At 41.9% G+C, this 18,400-nt stretch overlaps 1 protein-coding gene across 1 annotated transcript; it reads right to left on the minus strand.

Moving 5' to 3' along the window:
- Positions 1-1,195: 1,195 nt before the first annotated feature.
- On the minus strand, positions 1,196-17,989 carry SLC35G1 (solute carrier family 35 member G1). Its single transcript, XM_045025337.1, has 3 exons — positions 17,698-17,989; positions 7,124-7,304; positions 1,196-6,395 (listed from the first exon to the last, which is right to left on the minus strand). The coding sequence occupies exons 1-3, from the start codon at positions 17,933-17,935 to the stop codon at positions 5,636-5,638; spliced, it is 1,179 nt and encodes a 392-aa protein (XP_044881272.1). The 5' UTR covers positions 17,936-17,989; the 3' UTR covers positions 1,196-5,635.
- Positions 17,990-18,400: the final 411 nt, after the last annotated feature.

An 18,400-nucleotide genomic window follows, 5' to 3' on the forward strand; every position in this document is an offset into this window, starting at 1 on the left:
TATGTGACGCTGGGCACATCACTTCAACCAAATTTTTCACAGGTGGTCATAAATTGTGTGTTCCTTATTTTCTGGGTGCTTGACTTGAGACTCTGGGGTTTAATTTGCACTCACAGCTACAACTTAAGTCAATGGCAGCTGTAATTTGAACACAGTGCTACATAATGCTGATTACTTTGAAAATCAGGTTCTAGTCATCTGAAACTGGGCACCCAAAATTAGTTGATCCATTTGATATTAGATCTCTTTGTGTCTCAGCTCCTCGTCTGTAAAATGATGACAATAGTATCCCCTTAACTCACAGCAGCATTGTGAAGATAATTCATTCATGTTTGTGAAGTACTTGGATACTACAGTGAATAGCACCGTGGAAAAACCCATGCAGAAATTAAAAATTCTGCCTTCAAAGCAGGATTTGAATATTGTGCAGTAGATAAGGCCTAAAGTCACACATTGACTAGCAGCCCATTAATTCAGTACCATAGGTCCCGCACACTAGATGAGACTAGGATCCTGTGAGAGGAAAAATAGTTGTGATCATGTAATTACAGACTGTATTATAATACATACCAAAGGATGACCTGATTAAATACTCAAAAGTTAGGAAATGCCAAGATTAAAGGTTTCACAGGAAACCTTAATTCTGGCATTTCCTAACTTTTGAGTATTTAACTTTAAAATCTTAATGTTCTTTTAACATATTACACACAAACTATTTGTATACACTGCTCAGTGAGTGGGTTCCACAGTATAAAAAATAGTCTGCAGCAGTGCTGCTACAGACTTCAGCAATGGGTATCTGTGTATAGATGTACAGTTAGCACACAGCAACAAAGTCAGGTTGTTGCGTGCAAGTTGTTGAATGTATTGGCACAATTAATTAGGAAAGCTTAGCCAATATTGGTTCACCACATTCTGAGAATAGGTGAAGCATGGACTATGACTACAAGGGACTCAGTGTAATCAGCCCCTGATTCCCAAAGTTTAAAAAGAAAACCAGAAGCAGAAAAAAATAGATTTGATTTTCACAAATACTGAGCACCCACAGTTTTCATTGATTTCAACTGGAGATGTAGGTGCTCAACACCTTTAAAAATTAGGTCCATAGACTCTGGTTGATCAGCAGTTCTTTGTTAAAGGTTATGTTTAGAGTTGTTGTATTAACCAAATGAAAACCAAACTTGTTTATTCTTCATATTCATTTTATTAGCAATTATGAAATATAAACCTCTTATGAAAATATTCTTAACATTTCAAGATACAGGAATTAAAATCATCTTTCAAAAATATATCAGTAGACACTAGAAACAGTAACTTCTACAAAACATACGATTTCTCAGACATTTAACTACATAATAGATACAGAGACTCTTCAATTAGTGCTAAGAGTATCTGATTTTTACCCCCATTTTCTGTGAAACTGTACCTTATGTAGTATATAAAATTACCCACTCCAATAAACTGTATGAGTGACAATACAGTATGGCCTGTATACTGATGTGCTGAGGAACATCAAGCCCCAAAATCCCTTCCCCAGCTGCAAGCTCACAGAGCCACCACACTCCTCTTTGGACTGAACTCTCTTGATAGCAGCTATGTAATGGCAAAAATCAATGTTGCACTCTTGCTGCCAGCATTGCCAACCCTGCCACCTTCCAGAGTCCATGACTGCATCCAATTGTGCTTATGGGACTGATGCTGGAGATGTATCTTGCACGTTTACTGGAGTCCCTAACTTGGAGCTGGGAAACATTCTCCTGACTGACTAAATGCCAGTCAGCAGAGGGAGAAATTTTGAAGAGACTGACTAGCAAGAAATTAACATTTCCCTAGCAGACAGCTCCTGAATGAAGCTCAACAAGAGATTTCTTCCCACCAAATGGTGATCAAGAGTGGTAAGCCCATCTTATCATGACATGTAATCAGAGGAAGAAGTTTCTATCTATTGGAGAACAACATTTGAGCATTTGGAAGTGGGAAAACATGATTCTAACACAAGGTTTGACAGCAAAAAGCTCATAATTGGCTTGGACTCTCACCACCCATCAATGGTGCTACACAAGGGGTTACTCAAACACTATTGGTGCAGTAACTCCCAAAGCCTGTGCAGCACCAGGATACTAGGAGGAAAGAGAACCAGACACTGGACAGGTAGTTGAGTATGCAGGGATTTCAGTTACATGTATATCCCGTTTCTCCCTTATGCACGTTCTTAAAACTCTGGTGCAGAAGTTGGATTTTCTTTAGGGCTTTTCACAACCAAATAAACCCTGGATATGTTGGCCTGCTGTACAGTCGCCATATGAAGACTTTTGGGCCACAAGCCTTGAGTATAAATTCAGGCAAGTAAGGCTCTAAGGTTGTAAAGTCCCACTGAAGTCATAGCAGCTGATTTCATTGGATTTTTGCCTAGTAAAATAGCACATGCTCCGGTCAATGCACCAGTAAATATTTAGTCTTTTGACCCTGAATTTTTGTGCAGGATAACATTTTATTTATAATTTTTTCTATTTAGGAGCTACTGAAATCAGTGGTTACAAGTGTCCCATTGATTTCAACAGACCTTTATATGAAAAATTGTATGCAGTAACATTGCATAATATTCCTTAAGAAAAAATTCCTAAGAAATACAGTACATTTGTCCAATTTAATAAAAATGTTTTAAAGGATACTAAAAGATGTTAAACATTAATGCCATATTTCTAATTTAGAGGCTGGCAAAATAGCACCTGAAATCCAAAAAAATTACCCGATAACTAAGTTTCAACCTGATATAGTTTTAAAGTCTGCAGTATAAGTGCCTAAAAAACAGATATTTGAATGCCCGGTATAACTTATTAAAAGAGAAGCATTGTCAGCAGCTACTGCATTTTAAGGCAGTTATTTTAGCCATTTCATAACTATTTTCTTCAAAACTGTCCATAAAATTTAACTTTTTAGCTATAGTTTGAGAAGGAAAAAAAGCATCTGAAATGGGTTTTTAAAAAAATCTATTTTGAGGTGCTTCAAAAACCATACAATATTTAAAATTATTTACACTATCAAAAATGAATCTGAGAAGGCAAGCTGTAGATGCCTAAAATCACGCTTTATAAACAGCACAAATAAATATATCAGCACTACTATATATCACTATAATCAAGCTCTTCCTCTCCATGTTGTTTGAGCAACCACCACCTAAAAGATTTTAAAATACAAATGAAGGCATTGCCCTTTTTAAAGAGCAAAAAGTGTTATAAAAGAAATTTGCTTAGCTTGATTCATAAAGAAAGTAACACAATATAAGCCCTATCTTGCAAGATAGTGAATGCCTGCAACTCCCACTGATTTCATTGGGAGATGCATGTATCCAGATACTCAACACCTTGCACCATCATGCCCTAAAACATTTGGGACAACAAAAAAAATGTGTAGTTCAAACAGACACCAAAACCAGGTTTATTGTTTTCCTTCTTTCTATACACGCAATATTGTGAGAAAGTTTGGGAGTAATGAGTGTGAACGGTCATGGAGAACCCCAAAGAAATCACACAGCTTTGGACAAAGAAAAATTACTTTGCCAGTTTGCTAACAGATACTAACAAAGGATTAATGAAAATTTCAGTTTTAAGACTGACTAGCTATATCTCATTTACCAAAGACAGTAAATTACACTTAAGGTGAAGGTTTGAACAAGAAAACTTGAGAAAAAGATTTGTTCCAAAGTTACTAAACCAATAAACTGTCTTCAGATCTGCATATTTTCTATGCGTAAGTAAATATTCATATATAAGACGACAACAAAACCTTTCTTCAGTAATGCAGGCTACTAAATCATATGCACCAATTTATAATAATTCAGGGTCAATATAGGATTCAAACATTTTCAACGTCATTTCTAAAAGAGACAACCCTCCATAATACTTATGATTCTGTATTGTTGAAACTGGATCAGTTATATTTTCATCTTTTTTAAAAAGTTTCCTTAATTCCTTTCCCTAGAGTTTTGATCTTGACGTCAACAAAAACATCAACAAAAGCAGCCTCAAGCCCACAGGATATATTCTGAGGCAATCTTACACAAATATGGCTCATTTCTTCTAGAAGCATCCTAAAGCAGTTTACTAGTGTTATACATGCAGGAATCATTTCACCCAAACCACCGCAGAGTGGAATGCAACAGTTGTTTAACAATTTCTCTCATGAAAGTGATGGTACATGTATAAATATCTGTGCATCAAGATAAGACTATATCCATTATTTTATGTCTCTTTCCACACACAGGATGTATTCTTGCATAAAAGATTTTCCTCTTTCAGAAAAGAAGAAACAATGTAAATGACTGAAAAACTCCACAGGGCACAGTGTACGGGGTCTCAGCAAAGTAAAAATTAAATCCATCTTAAAACTCTATTGGACTGAGACCCACCAGTAGATCACAATCCATTTCGGAAACCACTATGTATTATAGTGATTTTCTCTTCCTGCCCATACAACTGGGAAACTGAACTCTATATTTTAATATTACTGTAGTCATTGCTATCAAAAAGTAGTCTTCAAACATTAAAGATGACATGTGAGGAGTGCAGGGTACATTTTGTATATTCGCCACTATGACGCTGGCTAACCAGTGCTGTTTGTGGAATCTCTAAATACCCTTCATTAGCTAGTGAAACAAGAAATGGGAGGTTTTACAATAAAACTTTAAAACATAACTGCAGCCAAGAAAAGTGCAACTTTTTTCACAAAAATACTTTGTATACAAAGTATTAAAAAAATTGAACAGCATTTTGAGAAATCTAAATTAAATACCTAAAAATATAAATAAAATATATTTTTGCATAGACTTAAGAATAGTGCAACTACAGCATAACATTTTGTAGCATAAGAAATGGTCAATTAACAAAGGGCTATATTAACAACCATTTTCTTTCATCACTGAAATTGTAGCAACTAAAGAAGTAGTACATCAAATGTGACAGTCTATTGGGAAAGTCACTTTAAATTAAAAGTTAGCCTCGCATGTCCATTGTACAGAAGCTGGATTATTTTGTTGTTGTTTCTTTTTGAATGGGGCCTTAACTTCTTGCAGCAAGCGTATCCATGAAACTGTCACTAAACACTTGTAAGATTAAAAATAAAAAACTTGTGTAGAGTTAAGAAAAATAATTAGACACCACTGCCTTGCTCCTATTCTATTCAGTTATATCTGTAGTAAGTGAATGCAAACTACAACATTAGAATGATAGACTTTTACTCCCACTTTAAAGATGGGTGACCATACAAAGTATAAGAAGTGGAGAATAAGGCCCAAAATGTTTAAGGAGCAACACTAGTTTGTGGGAAAGAAAAATATAAGGTTCTGTAGACAGTTACTTCCCGTTTAAGATAGCAATCAGGAAACTGAGAGACAGCAAGATCTGTGAAAATGCACCAATGCCTTGCTCAGTATGTACACTGAGTAGCATATGCAGAACCAGCTTGTTAAAACATCTGCTATGCTGCTTGAAAGTCATCTGACTCCTTTTCTTGGGGACAATTTGGTAATAGTTAAATAAATGAAATATTTTAAATAAAATATATCTTACTACAAAATATATTTTTCCAAGATTATGATGCTTATCTTTGTTTCTGTGATGAAACAGTGTCTGACTTGCTAGATTTCATTTTCTTTAGCCTTTTTTGAATTGTGTTGCCACTTACGAATGGCAGTTCCAGAGCTACTGGCTACTACACAAAGGGCACCACCCACCGTCCACCAAGTTGGCAGATGATTGAGGAAAAGAATCTGTAAAATAAAAGCGAACACCACATCCATTGTTTTCATTATGGCAACAGGACCAGCCTTCTCTATCTGTAATGCTTTTGTGATAAATATCTGACCCCCCAACCCTAACAGTCCAATTAATATTAGGAGAAATCTATCTGTACCACAATATGGTAAAGTCCATTCATCTATTACAAACAGTGCTACAATGCATTCAATTAATCCAATTACTGCATAATACCAAATAGACAAAAAATAATGCACAGATTTTCCCATCTTTCTTAATATAACAAAAGTTAAAGCTGTTGATACTGCACTTATAATAGCAGCTATTGTTCCTTTAAGATGATTTGTATAACTTCCTTCAATCCCTGAAATACTGGATCCAAACAGAAAAGGCGGTCTTGCAATAAGCACCACTCCAGTGATTGTAAAGAGGGTGAAAAGAAGATCCCAAAGGCTGTATTTTTCCTTGAGAAATATCCAAGCTAACAATGATGTAAAAACTGGACTGCTGAAAGTTATAACAGTGGCATCAGCTAGAGGCATTACTTGGAAAGCATAGTAGAGAAGAATCATTGCACCAGAGCCAAGGAATCCTCGAAAGAAAAGAAAAACTCGTTTACCTTTTGGTCCCAAAAACCCTGTTCTGAAAATTAAAGAAAAACAAAGATATAATCACATTGATCTCATTGTCTGATGATTCATAATCAAACATTTAATTACATTTCACTACATTCATACCCTCAAATGAGGGACTTTTCATCATGAAACTGTCAGAATACCTTAACTTGGCTCTCTGCAGAGATTTTTTTGGATTACTGTAACACCCAGAAGCCTCTATCAGAATCAAGATCCCATTGTGCTAGGCACTGTAGTACTGCTTGCAAAATGACCCCATTGAAAATAATATAAAGAGAAATCCTATTAATGACTTTCTATTTTTAAGGATAATATCTCAGAGTTTTAGTGAGGTATTTTTGGAATAATCCCTTCTCCTACTGTTCAGAGGCTCAAAATATTTCATAGAATATCAGGGTTGGAAGGGACCTGAGGAGGTCATCTAGTCCAACCCCTTGCTCAAAGCAAGACCAATCCCCAACAAAATCATCCCAGCCAGGGCTTTGTCAAGCCTGACTTTAAAAACCCTCAGACATGTTTTCTGAATCTCAATGTCATTAAAACACACAATGCCATTTATTTAGTGAGGTTACAAATATTTCTTGAGACATTTCACTTCTTCAATTAAAGCCTGAATTAAAATAATACTTGCAGTCAGATTTACTCTCCAATTTAGTTAATGATAGCTGTGGATATAATATTACCTACAGAACATTAGGTACCTCACAAGATTTTGTATTTAGGCACAATACCTACTTGTAGTATATTAAACCAGGAAGAACAAATGTCATTTGGAAAACACATCGAAATGCACTGATTTCCACTGAATGTACATCTTCAATTTTTTTAAGAAATAAAGAAGCCACTGAGAAAAGGAAGGCAGACAATAAGGTATAAAACAGGCCAAGTCCCGGGCAGGTGAATTTCTTCTTTGTTCCTGCAACAGATAATAAATTCCAGTTAGTAACTAATAGTAATTTAGCTAATGGTGGGCTTTTCAGTTGTATTTGAAAATACCATATGATTATCCAAATGATGTAGTTATATGGGGGAAGCAGCAAGGGGTGGGAAGGCAAAAGAAACAGAGAAAACTACCACTTTTATTCATTGTAAGTACATTCCAAGTCACTTGTGTCCGCCACATAGCCCCTTATTAATATTTTCTTAGATATGATGTATAGGAGGTGAAATTCAATACACACTGGCATTACACTCCTTACAAATCACATTTTATTGTCAGCTTATTTGGCTAATATCAAAATATTTGATTGTAATTTGAGAAATTCACTGCATCAGTGGTCCCCAAACCATGGGGCACACAATTCTAAGGGGGCATGGCGGGGGGAGGGGAAGGAAAGGGGGAGTACCACCCAGTCCTGCTCTGCCCCCAGCTGCACCCCTAGCCCCCGACTGCAACTCTGCTCCCAGCCCCACCCCTCACCTCAATCCCCAGCCATGGCTCCACTCCTGGCCCCAGCCCAGCCCCCCAACCTCGGACCCCAGCCATGGCCCCGCTCCCGGCCCCCTTAACCCTTGTCTGGGGGCAGGGCATGTGAAAAGTTTGAGGACCACTGGATTACATGGATCAGGTTTCTTTCTGACCACTGCTTCAGATTCAAGGCTTACAAAATATAACTGGTTGTGGAAGTATACTGGTTCCTGCCAGGTCATGAAACAGTGAACCTTAAGGCATATATGTCACCTTACTTCATTAAAATTCCAAAGACAAAAATCTTTGTTTAAAAAGCCAGTTAAAGTTGCTTTGTCTAAAAAACCTAAGCATTTAAAATCAAGGAAACGATTCATTAAGTATAACATGAAACTTACATTGTCTATATAAACAAACTTTCATTATCCTTAACAAGTATAAAGCAACACACATTTTATCATAACACAACCCCCTCACTGAACTGTTAACTGAAGGAAGGTTAGACTCACAAAGATACAATATCAGCAAGGAGTTCTAATGTCATTAGAAGGGAAAACATGATTGTACATATCAAAAAGCATAATATGTTATGGTGTTAAGATAATAAATGGAACAACCACTCTCTAAAGTAGTTAGCTGTGATTAAAGATGTCTCCTCTTAGATAATGGGGGAGGCAGGGAGGCTTACAGATCTCATGGAGCAGAAGGGACGATGTGGCAGGACACAGCAGAAGGTTGCCTAGCAAGCAACAAAGAATCAAAATAGGGATTTGTAATATTTAATTAAGAAAGTTTGTTCACAGCCCATTTTGACCCTCCTTGGGATCATGACTCAAAGGTTGAGACACTGCTCTATACCATCTAAAACAGGGGTGGGCAAACTTTTTGGCCCAAGGGCTACATCAGGGTTGCGAAACAGTACGGAGGGCTGGGTAGGGAAGGCTGTGCCACACCAGATAGCCTGGCCCCCACCCCCTATCACTTCCCACCCCCTGACTGCCCCCCTCAGAATCCCTGACCCATCCACCCCCCCTGCTCCTTGTCCCTTGACAGCCCCAGCCCGGGACCCCACCCCCTATCCAACCCCTCCCCCCCCGCTCCCTGTCCCCTATCCACACACCCCGCCCCCGACAGGCCCCCCCGGGATTCCCATGCCTATTCAACCTCCCCCATTCCCCATCCCCTGACCGCCCCCTACCCCCAGAACCTCCACCCCATCCAACTGCCCCCTGCTCCCTGACTGCGGCCCAGGACCACCCGCCCCTAACTGCCCCCTGGGATCCCACCCCCTATCCAACCACCCCTGCTCCCTGTCCCCTGACTGCCCCCCCAGGACCTCCTATCCCTTATCCAACCCTACAGCTCACCACCCTCTTACCATGCCACTCAGAGAGGCAGGACTGGCTTACTGGAAAGCCTGGGAGGTGGGCGGGCGCAAGCCACACAGCCCGGCACGAGTGGCGGGCCAGAGTGCTCCCTCCGTGGCAGTGTGACTGCAGGGGAGGGGGAACAGCAGGGGAGGGGCCGGGGGCTAGCCTCCCCAGCCGGGAGCTCAAGGGCCGGGCAGGACGGTCCCACGGGCCAGATGTGGCCAGCAGGCTGTAGCTTGCTCACCTCTGATCTAAAAGATCGGATTCCAGGCAGGCCTAATGTTTTATGACATTGGGTCCAGGTTTAACAGTTCTTAAGATAGCAGACATTAAAATCAGGTATGAATTGAAGTGGGATAGAGGGAACAGGGAAGGCAAACGATTACCAAAATGATGTCACTTTAAGGTTCAAAAATCTCAAGCCACACTAGAGAGGGAAATTAATGACATTTCCAGTTGATTGCAACATTTGTTTTAGCTCTAGTAGCTCATAAGAAAGCAGCCCTTAAAACTGTCACTAATCCCTCTATGCTATTCTGGCACTAGCCCAGGATTTTTAGCAACTGAAGACCAGCATAAATTTTAATCCATGAATAATATAATTGTCCCCATTGTGCAAGTCAGTCAGTCAGTCTCTCTCTCTCACACACACACACACACACGCTTCAAAATTATTGCCTGAGATATTAAAGTAAGGAGACTCATAGTGACCTACAGCTGGAAGAGGAAATCCAAACCCATGTTGGTCCAGGGAGGGAAGTACAAAAACAGAATATCAAATTCTTATTTCCTGCATGGTAGCATGTTTCATTACTACAACAAGTAGAAGTCAACCAAAATAATGGGAACCCTGAAATGAATAGCCAATCAAATTAAAGCAAGAGCAAGAGCTCCCACATCTGGTATAAGTTTATGATTTGAAGAAAAGAAAGAAAATTTTCTGGGAACTCTTAGCTTTAGTAATCTATCCAGTGTATTATGCATGTCTGAAAAATGCACTCCTCCATCATGACTAAACACTGGACTGTCAGAAAAATACAAAGATATCAGAGAACACTAGAACTGAAAACAGTGGTATCTCAGATTACCAAAGCAAGAACTTACGAAATAAGACAGTGCTTCTCAATATACTAAATACTAATAAAATTAAATAAGACCCTCCCTCCCCACACGAGAATTAAAGTTGTTCATGTTTATTTTCTTTCAAAGTACATACCAAAAAGAAAGTACGGTAAGGCAACATTCCTAATAGCAATCTGCAAATATTAACACAGGGTAGGCAACCTATGGCACGCGTGCCAAAGGCAGCACGTGAGCTGATTTTTAGTGGCACTCACACTGCCTGGGTCCTGGCCACTGGTCTGCGGGGCTTTGCATTTTAATTTAATTTAATTTAAAATGAAGCTTCTTAAACATTTAAAAAACCTTATTTACTTTACATACAACAATATAGTTATATATTATAGAATAGAAAGAGACCTTCTAAAAACGTTAAAATGTATTACTGGCACGCAAAACCTTAAATCAGAGTGAATAAATGAAGGTTGCAGACCCCTGTATTAACCTCTACCACCATGACACTCAACCACTCCAACAAACATGCTTTCAGTTCAAAAATATTATTGCCTAGCAGCTTGAAAAGCTCCGAGAACTGGGAAAAGAAAGCTTTAAATGACACCTGAGCTTTCTCTACTAGATGTGTAAAGATTTAAACAGAGCAGGTGTTACAGCAGCTTCTAGGGAACTAGTTTCCCTAGTTCTGTTCCCTAATCAGCTCCACTCCCCAGTCCCTTAGACAATCTCCAGCTCTTGTTTTAAGCCCTAGACAGGTACCTCCTGACCCATGCCCCACTCAGTTTTCTTGTAAACTATGAGCATTTACATTTAATATGTCTAAGTTTCATATGTGTAATTGTTATACTTGCAAAATATATACAAATAAAAATAATTCTTAGTTTACAAAACAAAACTCAATGAGCAGTTGAGAGGTGGCAAGAGAAGGTAAAGGACATTGACCAAGGCCAGAAGGCAGGGAAGGCCAGAAGAAGAACTCCTAACCTTCATGAGAGAGGAGTTATCTGGCAGACCTAAGGAAAGCTGCAGGAATAAGTTTGTGTCTGTGGACTTCCCAAATTCCAGCAGACAAGCTCAGGACATGGACCTTGCTTATAATACAGCTCAGTCAGTTAAGCACCCATCTACAGTACTCATATTCTTAAAGTTAAGCACTTGCATAAGTCTTCGCAGGATCATGGCTAGAGCCCCATGTTTTTCGCAATTGCAAAACAAAACAAAAAATGTATAAAATTAAATAAAATGAAAAATTCTCCCACACTGATGGCTCCTGCCCCACAGGGCTGGGCCTAGCTCCCTTTTCTGGGCATGGGATTGCAGCACCACTCAGCTTTGGTCAGGCTGCCCTTTGGTCATCATGATGGTGTGTGTGTGTGTAGCACTGTGACCCCATGGGCAGCTTGAGAAACTACGTGAACCTGCAGAGCAGGGTGAGTGCAGGGTCTCCCACCCCATCCCTAAAAGAAGCAGGATCTGACCCACCCATATGAATAAAATGAAAACACAAAAATCCAAAAAAAGAAAAAAAAAGAAAAAAAAAGAATTTAATGGGGCTCCAATCAAAATAACTAAATATAAAATGTAAAAATGACCTCACAGACTATCAGAGAAAATAAAGTGAAGTAAAGTATCTGTATTGCCAATGAAGCCTCATAGTGGAGGCCTCACAAGTAAGTGGATTTTCCCTCATACTTCTTCATTATAAACAGAGTATGGTTCAGAAAATATTGCTTCCGTGGCCAAAGTTCATTGTCCTTTATCTTTAAGTCACTTTAATTTACTCAGCATTCAAAACTGGCACACAAAGTTTACAATCCAAGAACAAATGCCCTCTGCACTGGTTTTCCCCACAAGATAAGCTCTATGGAAGCCAATCTCAGTGCTTGGTAAAACAAAAGCAGAGACTTTGATGTAAGGAGTAAGCAGTGGTTTCCCCAGGAATTGAAATTAGGGGGGGGTGTTCGAATTTACAGGGGGGGTGTTAGGACCAATGAGATATAGAAAAGAGATATGAATACTGGGCAACAAAAATGGCAGATGAAATTTAATGTTGATAAATGCAAAGTAATGTACATTGGAAAACAATCTCAACTATACATACAAAATGAAGGAGTCTGAATTAGCTGTTAACACTCAAGAAAGATCTTGCAGTCATTGTGGATAGTTCTCTGAAAACATCCACTCAGTGTGCAGCAGCAGACAGTGATTCCCAACATTCTGTTTGCTTTTAAAAAAAAAAAGCACTTGTGGCACCTTAGAGACTAACAAATTTATTTGAGCATAAGCTTTCGTGGGCTACAGTCCACTTCATCGGATGTAGCCCACGAAAGCCTATGTTCTTTTTGCAATACAGACTAACACGGCTGCTACTCTGAAACCTTTGCTTTTTTAAGAAAGGGATAGATATAAAACAGAAAATATCATATTGCCTCTATATAAATCCATGGCACATGTATACCTTGAATACTGTGTGCAGATCTGCTTACCCTATCCCAAAAAAGACATACTGGAAATGCAAAAGGTACAGAGATGGGCAACTAAAATGATTAGGGGTATGAAACAGGAGAAGAATTAAAATGACTGGGAATTTTCAGCTTAGAAAAGAGACGACTAAGGGGGGGATATGCTAAAGGTCTATAAAATCTTGACTGATGTGAAGAAAGTGAATAAAGTAAATGTTTTGTTAGGATAATCCAAATTTAACATAAGGAAAATGCAAGTTACACCAAAACACATAACAGATCTAGATTTCTAAAAAAATATATAATTAAAAAAAATGTATTTAATTTAAACTGACTTTTGAAAAGTAAGCCATCATGGGGTAAGAGGAAAGTCCTCTCATGGATCAGTAACTGGTTAAAAGATGGGAAACAAAGGGTAGGAATAAATTATCAGTTTTCAGAATGGAGAGAGATAAATAGTAGTGATATCCCTGAGGGGTCAGTACTGGGACCAGTCCTATTCAACATATTCATCTGGAAAAATGGGTAAACAGTGAGGTGGCAAAATTTGCAGATGATACAAAACTATTCAAGATAGTTAAGTCCCAGGCAGACTGCGAAGAGCTACAAAGGGATCTCACAAAACTGGGTGACTGGTCAACAAAATGGCAAATTAAATTCAATGCTGATAAATGCAAAGAATGCACATTGGAAAGCAATCTCAACTATACATACAAAATGATGGCATCTGAATTAGCTGTTAACACTCAAGGAAGAGATCTTGGAGTCATTGTGGATAGATCTCTGAAAACATCCACTCCATGTGCAGCAACAGTCACAAAAGCAAACAATGTTGGGAATCATTATATCATATTGTCTCTATATAAATCCATGGTACGTGCACACCTTGAATAGTGTGTGTAGACCTGGTCACCCATCCTAAAAAATATATATTGGAATTGGAAAAGGTACAGAGATGGGCAACTAAAATGATGAGGGGTATGAAACAGGAGGAGAGATTAAAGTGACTGGGAATTTTCAGCTTCGAAAAGAGATGACTAATGGGGATATGATAGAGGGCTACAAAATCTTGACTGGTGCGAAGAAAGTGAATAAGGAAATTTTATTTAATCCTTCAAATAACACAAGAACTAGCAGTCACCCAATGAAATTAATAGGCAGCAGATTTTAAAAAAAACAAAAGGAAGTATTTCTTCACACAATATAAAGTCAACCCAGGGAACTCTTTGCCAGGGGATGCTGTGAAGACCAAAACTATAACAGGATTTTAAAGAGAACTAGATAAATTCCTGGAGAATCGGTCCATCTGTGGATATTAGCCAGGATGAGAGGGATGCAACGCCATGCTCTGAGTGTCCCTAGCCTGTTTGCCAGAAGCTGGGAATGGGCAACAGGGGATGGATCACTTGATGATGACCTGTGCTGTTCATTCCCTCTGAAGCACCTGGCCTTGACCACTGCTGTAAGACAGGGTACTGGGCTATATGGACCATTGGTCTGACCCAGTATGACCATTCTTATGTAAAAATTAATTATAATAAAAATGTTTAGTACAGAAACTCCAACATAATGACCTCCCAAGATAGCAACAATGTGAGATAACAACCTTGACAAATACTGCATTTTAAAAATCTTCATAGAATCATAGAATCTCAGGGTTGGAAGGGACCTCAGGAGGTCATCTAGTCCAACCCCCTGCTCAAAGCAGGACCAAACCCAACTAAATCATCCCAGCGAGGGCTTTGTCAAGCCTGACCTTAAAAACCTCTAAGGAAGGAGATTCCACCACCTCCCTAGGTAACCCATTCCAGTTCTTCACCACCTACTAGTGAAAAAGTTTTTCCTAATGTCCAACCTAAACCTCCTTCTCTGCAACTTGAGACCATTACTCCTTGTTCTGTCATCTTCTACCACTGAGAACAGTCTAGATCCATCCTCTTTGGAACCCCCTTTTAGATAGTTGAAAGCACCTATCAAATCCCCCCTCATTCTTCTCTTCTGCAGGCTAAACAATCTCAGTTCCCTCAGCCTCTCCTCATAAGTCATGTGCTCCAGCCCTCTAATCATTTTTGTTGCCCTCCGCTGGACTCTCTCCAATTTATCCACATCCTTCTTGTAGTGTGGGGCCCAAAACTGGACACAGTGCTCCAAATGAGTCCTCACCAGTGCTGAATAGAGGGGAATAATCACATCCCTCGATCTGCTGGAAATGCCCCTACTTATACAACCCAAAATGTCATTAGCCTTCTTGGCAACAAGGACACACTGTTGACTCATATTCAGCTTTTCGTCCACCGTAACCCCTAGGTCCTTTTCTGCAGAACTGCTGCACAGCCATTTGGTCCCTAGTCTGTAACAGTGCATGGGATTCTTCCGTCCTAAGTGCAGGACTCTGCACTTGTCCTTGTTGAACCTCATCATATTTCTTTTGGCCCAATCCTCTAATTTGTCTAGGTCCCTCTGTATCCTATCCCTACCCTCCAGCGTATCAACCACTCCTCCCAGTTTAGTGTCATCTGCAAACTTGCTAAGGGTGCAGTCCACACCATCCTCCAGATCGTTAATGAAGATATTGAATAAAACCGGCCCCAGCACCGACCCTTGGGGCACTCCACTTGATACCGGCTGCCAACTAGACATGAACCATTGATCACTATCTGTTGAGCCCGACCATCTAGCCAGTTTTCTATCCACCTTATCGTCCAGTCATCCAGCCCATATTTCTTTAACTTGCTGGCAAGAATACTGTGGGAGACTGTATCAAAAGCTTTGCTAAAGTCCATAAATAGCACATCCACTGCTTTCCCCTCATCCACAGAGCCGGTTATCTCATCATAGAAGGCAATTAGGTTAGTCAGGCATGACTTGCCCTTGGTGAATCCATGCTGACTGTTCCTGATCACTTTCCCCTCCTTTAAGTGGTTCAGAATTGATTCTTTGAGGACCTGTCCCATGATTTTTCCAGGGACTGAGGTGAGACTGACTGGCCTGTAGTTCCCTGGATCTTCCTTCTTCCCTTTTTTAAAGATGGGCACTACATTAGCTTTTTTTCAGTCATCCAGGACCTCCCCCAATCACCATGATTTTTCAAAGATAATGGCCAATGGGAAACATATTTATATAAGTTTCCATTCCCAGTCACAAATCTAGCATTCTGGAGCAAAGTGACTAAAATATAGTCCAACAAACAAATGGTTATTTAACGTGCCCCTCACTTTTCCCTCCACCGCACTCCACTCACTGGTGTTCTCCTTGGTCAGTGGAGACTCAGACTTCACTTTCACGTGAGTACACCTCCCAGGTGGGGGACAAAAAGGCACAGTTCGCTCTGGCCATGGCTGTTCGTTGTGCCACCGTTCACTCCACCGCTCTGTTGCCAATGGCCCTGCACAGTCACCTTCTGCTGTCACCTACCACTGTGACCTCAGCGAGTTGGTCTCTTGAGGTTCCACCAGCTCTCAGTGATTTCAGCTGAGCTCTCAGTGCGGGAACCTCGCTGCTAGTGCAGTCTGGGCTGTCTCTTACACAAAAACACTGTACCCACAGGAACACTGTCCCCACAACAGGACTAAGCACTTAGACCTGATTGTCAGTGATTTCAGCTGCAGTGGTCACTTAACAGAACAAAAGACTATCTATTGAGCCTAATCAGCTCTGTCTTTAAACAGTGGAGAGGGACAGGTGCCCACCCTCTCTCTTGATGCCTTCAAATCATCACAGGCTAAGTACAGTTCTACTGCCCTTTACTCATACAATAAGAACAACATTTCATCCCCTCTTCCCCCTACATTCAAGTGGTTTGTAACCCAACCCCAGCCAAAATCTATCACTTGGACAACACAGCTCTGTTTGCTGGATACCTAGGTAGATTAGGTGTGAATGTAAATATAATCTGGCCCTGAAGCTTTAGCCCCCAGCTCATCACTAGCTGTAAGGGAGAACTCATTTAGACTTTGCTTACAAATCATCATTTGAAATTATTAGGTTGGCCAACATCACCGAAATGAATGCACTGACATCATAAAAAACAGCTGTATAAGGAAGCAAGGAAGCTAGTCTATGTTCATACTTTTCAAATCTATTATACTTTTTCAGATACACATATTTTATCATACACTGTATAAGCTTTTAAAGTGTGTATTAATGTTTCAGTTTAAATTCAGATTTCCAAACAGTCACTAAATGGGTATGTAACTAGCTCACAAAACTGGGGGGGGGTATTGGGAAAATTCAGGGGGGGTGTAGGGAAATCACTGGGGGTAAGGCAAGTTCAGCCTTGTTAAATGAACACTGAGCTAGGAACCAGGAATTTCTCAGTCTTCTGGACACTCACTTGTGGGGTGGCCTTGGGCAGGAGAGGTCACTTAAGCTGTTTGCATCCTTGTTTCCCAGCATGTAAAGGTGATATTTCTTTACCTGTGCAGAATGCTGCGGGGTCTTGTTAGGGGAGGATCCTAAAGCCCTTTGAACACGAAGTTACATAGTGCTAAGGAAAGCTAAGATGGTGGCTCCAAGCAATCTGACTTCACTTGTCCATACTTGTACCTTTAACGAATTAAGACTGTTTTAGCCCGAGGGAACGGGACAAACCAGAGAGCATGAAGGAACAGGAGACTTGAGGGCAAGATGTCCAAACGCGGGTAGCTACGTGTCCCGATCCTCACGTGCCACGGGGTCGTGGCGGCCCAACCCGGTGGCAAGCCGACGTTGGGCTGCTTCCCAGGGCGCCTGCGGGCAGGGGCGCGAGCTGTGAGCGCGCAGGGCTCGCTGGCCGTTAGCCCACACGAAGGCGGAGCAGACAGCGGCCGCGCTGTCCCCGGGACGGGAGATCGCGCACCCGCCTGCCTGGCGCCCTCAGGGGTGCGGCTCGAGGATGTGCCCCGGTGCCCGCTTCCCCCGCCTGGCAGTGTCCCCCCGAGGGGCGGGGAGCCCACACCGCAGGCAGGGCACAACTCCCCTCCCCCGCCGGCCGGCCGGGCGGGCTCCCCTCCTCACCGGGCGTCTTCCGTGCCCACGGGAGCCTGCAGCACGGCCGGGATGAGGCTGAGCAGCAGCTACAGCCGTCGCCTCCGGGCTCCTGGGTGCCCGCCGCCTCCGTAGCGCCCGCCTGGCACTGGCGGTGCTGTCCCGCGCCCCCCGCAACCTCCTCCTCCTCGCTCCGCGGCGGCGCCGGCTCCCGTCCTCCTACGGGGGGGGGAGCAGCAGCGCCGCCGCTACCCAGGTGCCGCACCATGAAGCCAGCTAGCAGCTCCCGCTAGCTCTGCTCAGCGCTGCCGGCCGCCCCGCCGGCTCTCACACGGCTCCCTGCGCATGCGCTGGCCCCGCCCCCTGGGCTGGGGTTTGCTGCAGCCTGCAGGAGGTTTGTATTTGCCCCGGCCCCGTCTCGGCTTGAGGGGCGGCTCCCGGCTCCCGGCGCCCAGCTTCCGAAGCAGTGGGGTATCCTGCCTCCGCGTCGCCGCTTCTCGCCGGCCCCTCCCCAGGGGCAGGGCAGCCCGAAGCTAGGGCGAGGGCTGCGTGGCAGAGGTTCCTCTAGCGGTATTTACCGCGGGATGAACAAGAGGGGGCGCGCTCTCCCCCCCCGCCAAAGAAAGGAGGCAGCTGCCTGAGGCGGCAATGCCGCGCTTCCCGCGCTCTCCCTTCCGTTCACCCCGGAGTACTGCTGCTGTGCGGTCAGCGCCTTGGGCGCGTCTCTTGCTGC

Source organism: Mauremys mutica, chromosome 7 (assembly GCF_020497125.1).
Source record: "Mauremys mutica isolate MM-2020 ecotype Southern chromosome 7, ASM2049712v1, whole genome shotgun sequence".
NCBI lineage: Eukaryota > Metazoa > Chordata > Testudines > Geoemydidae > Mauremys > Mauremys mutica.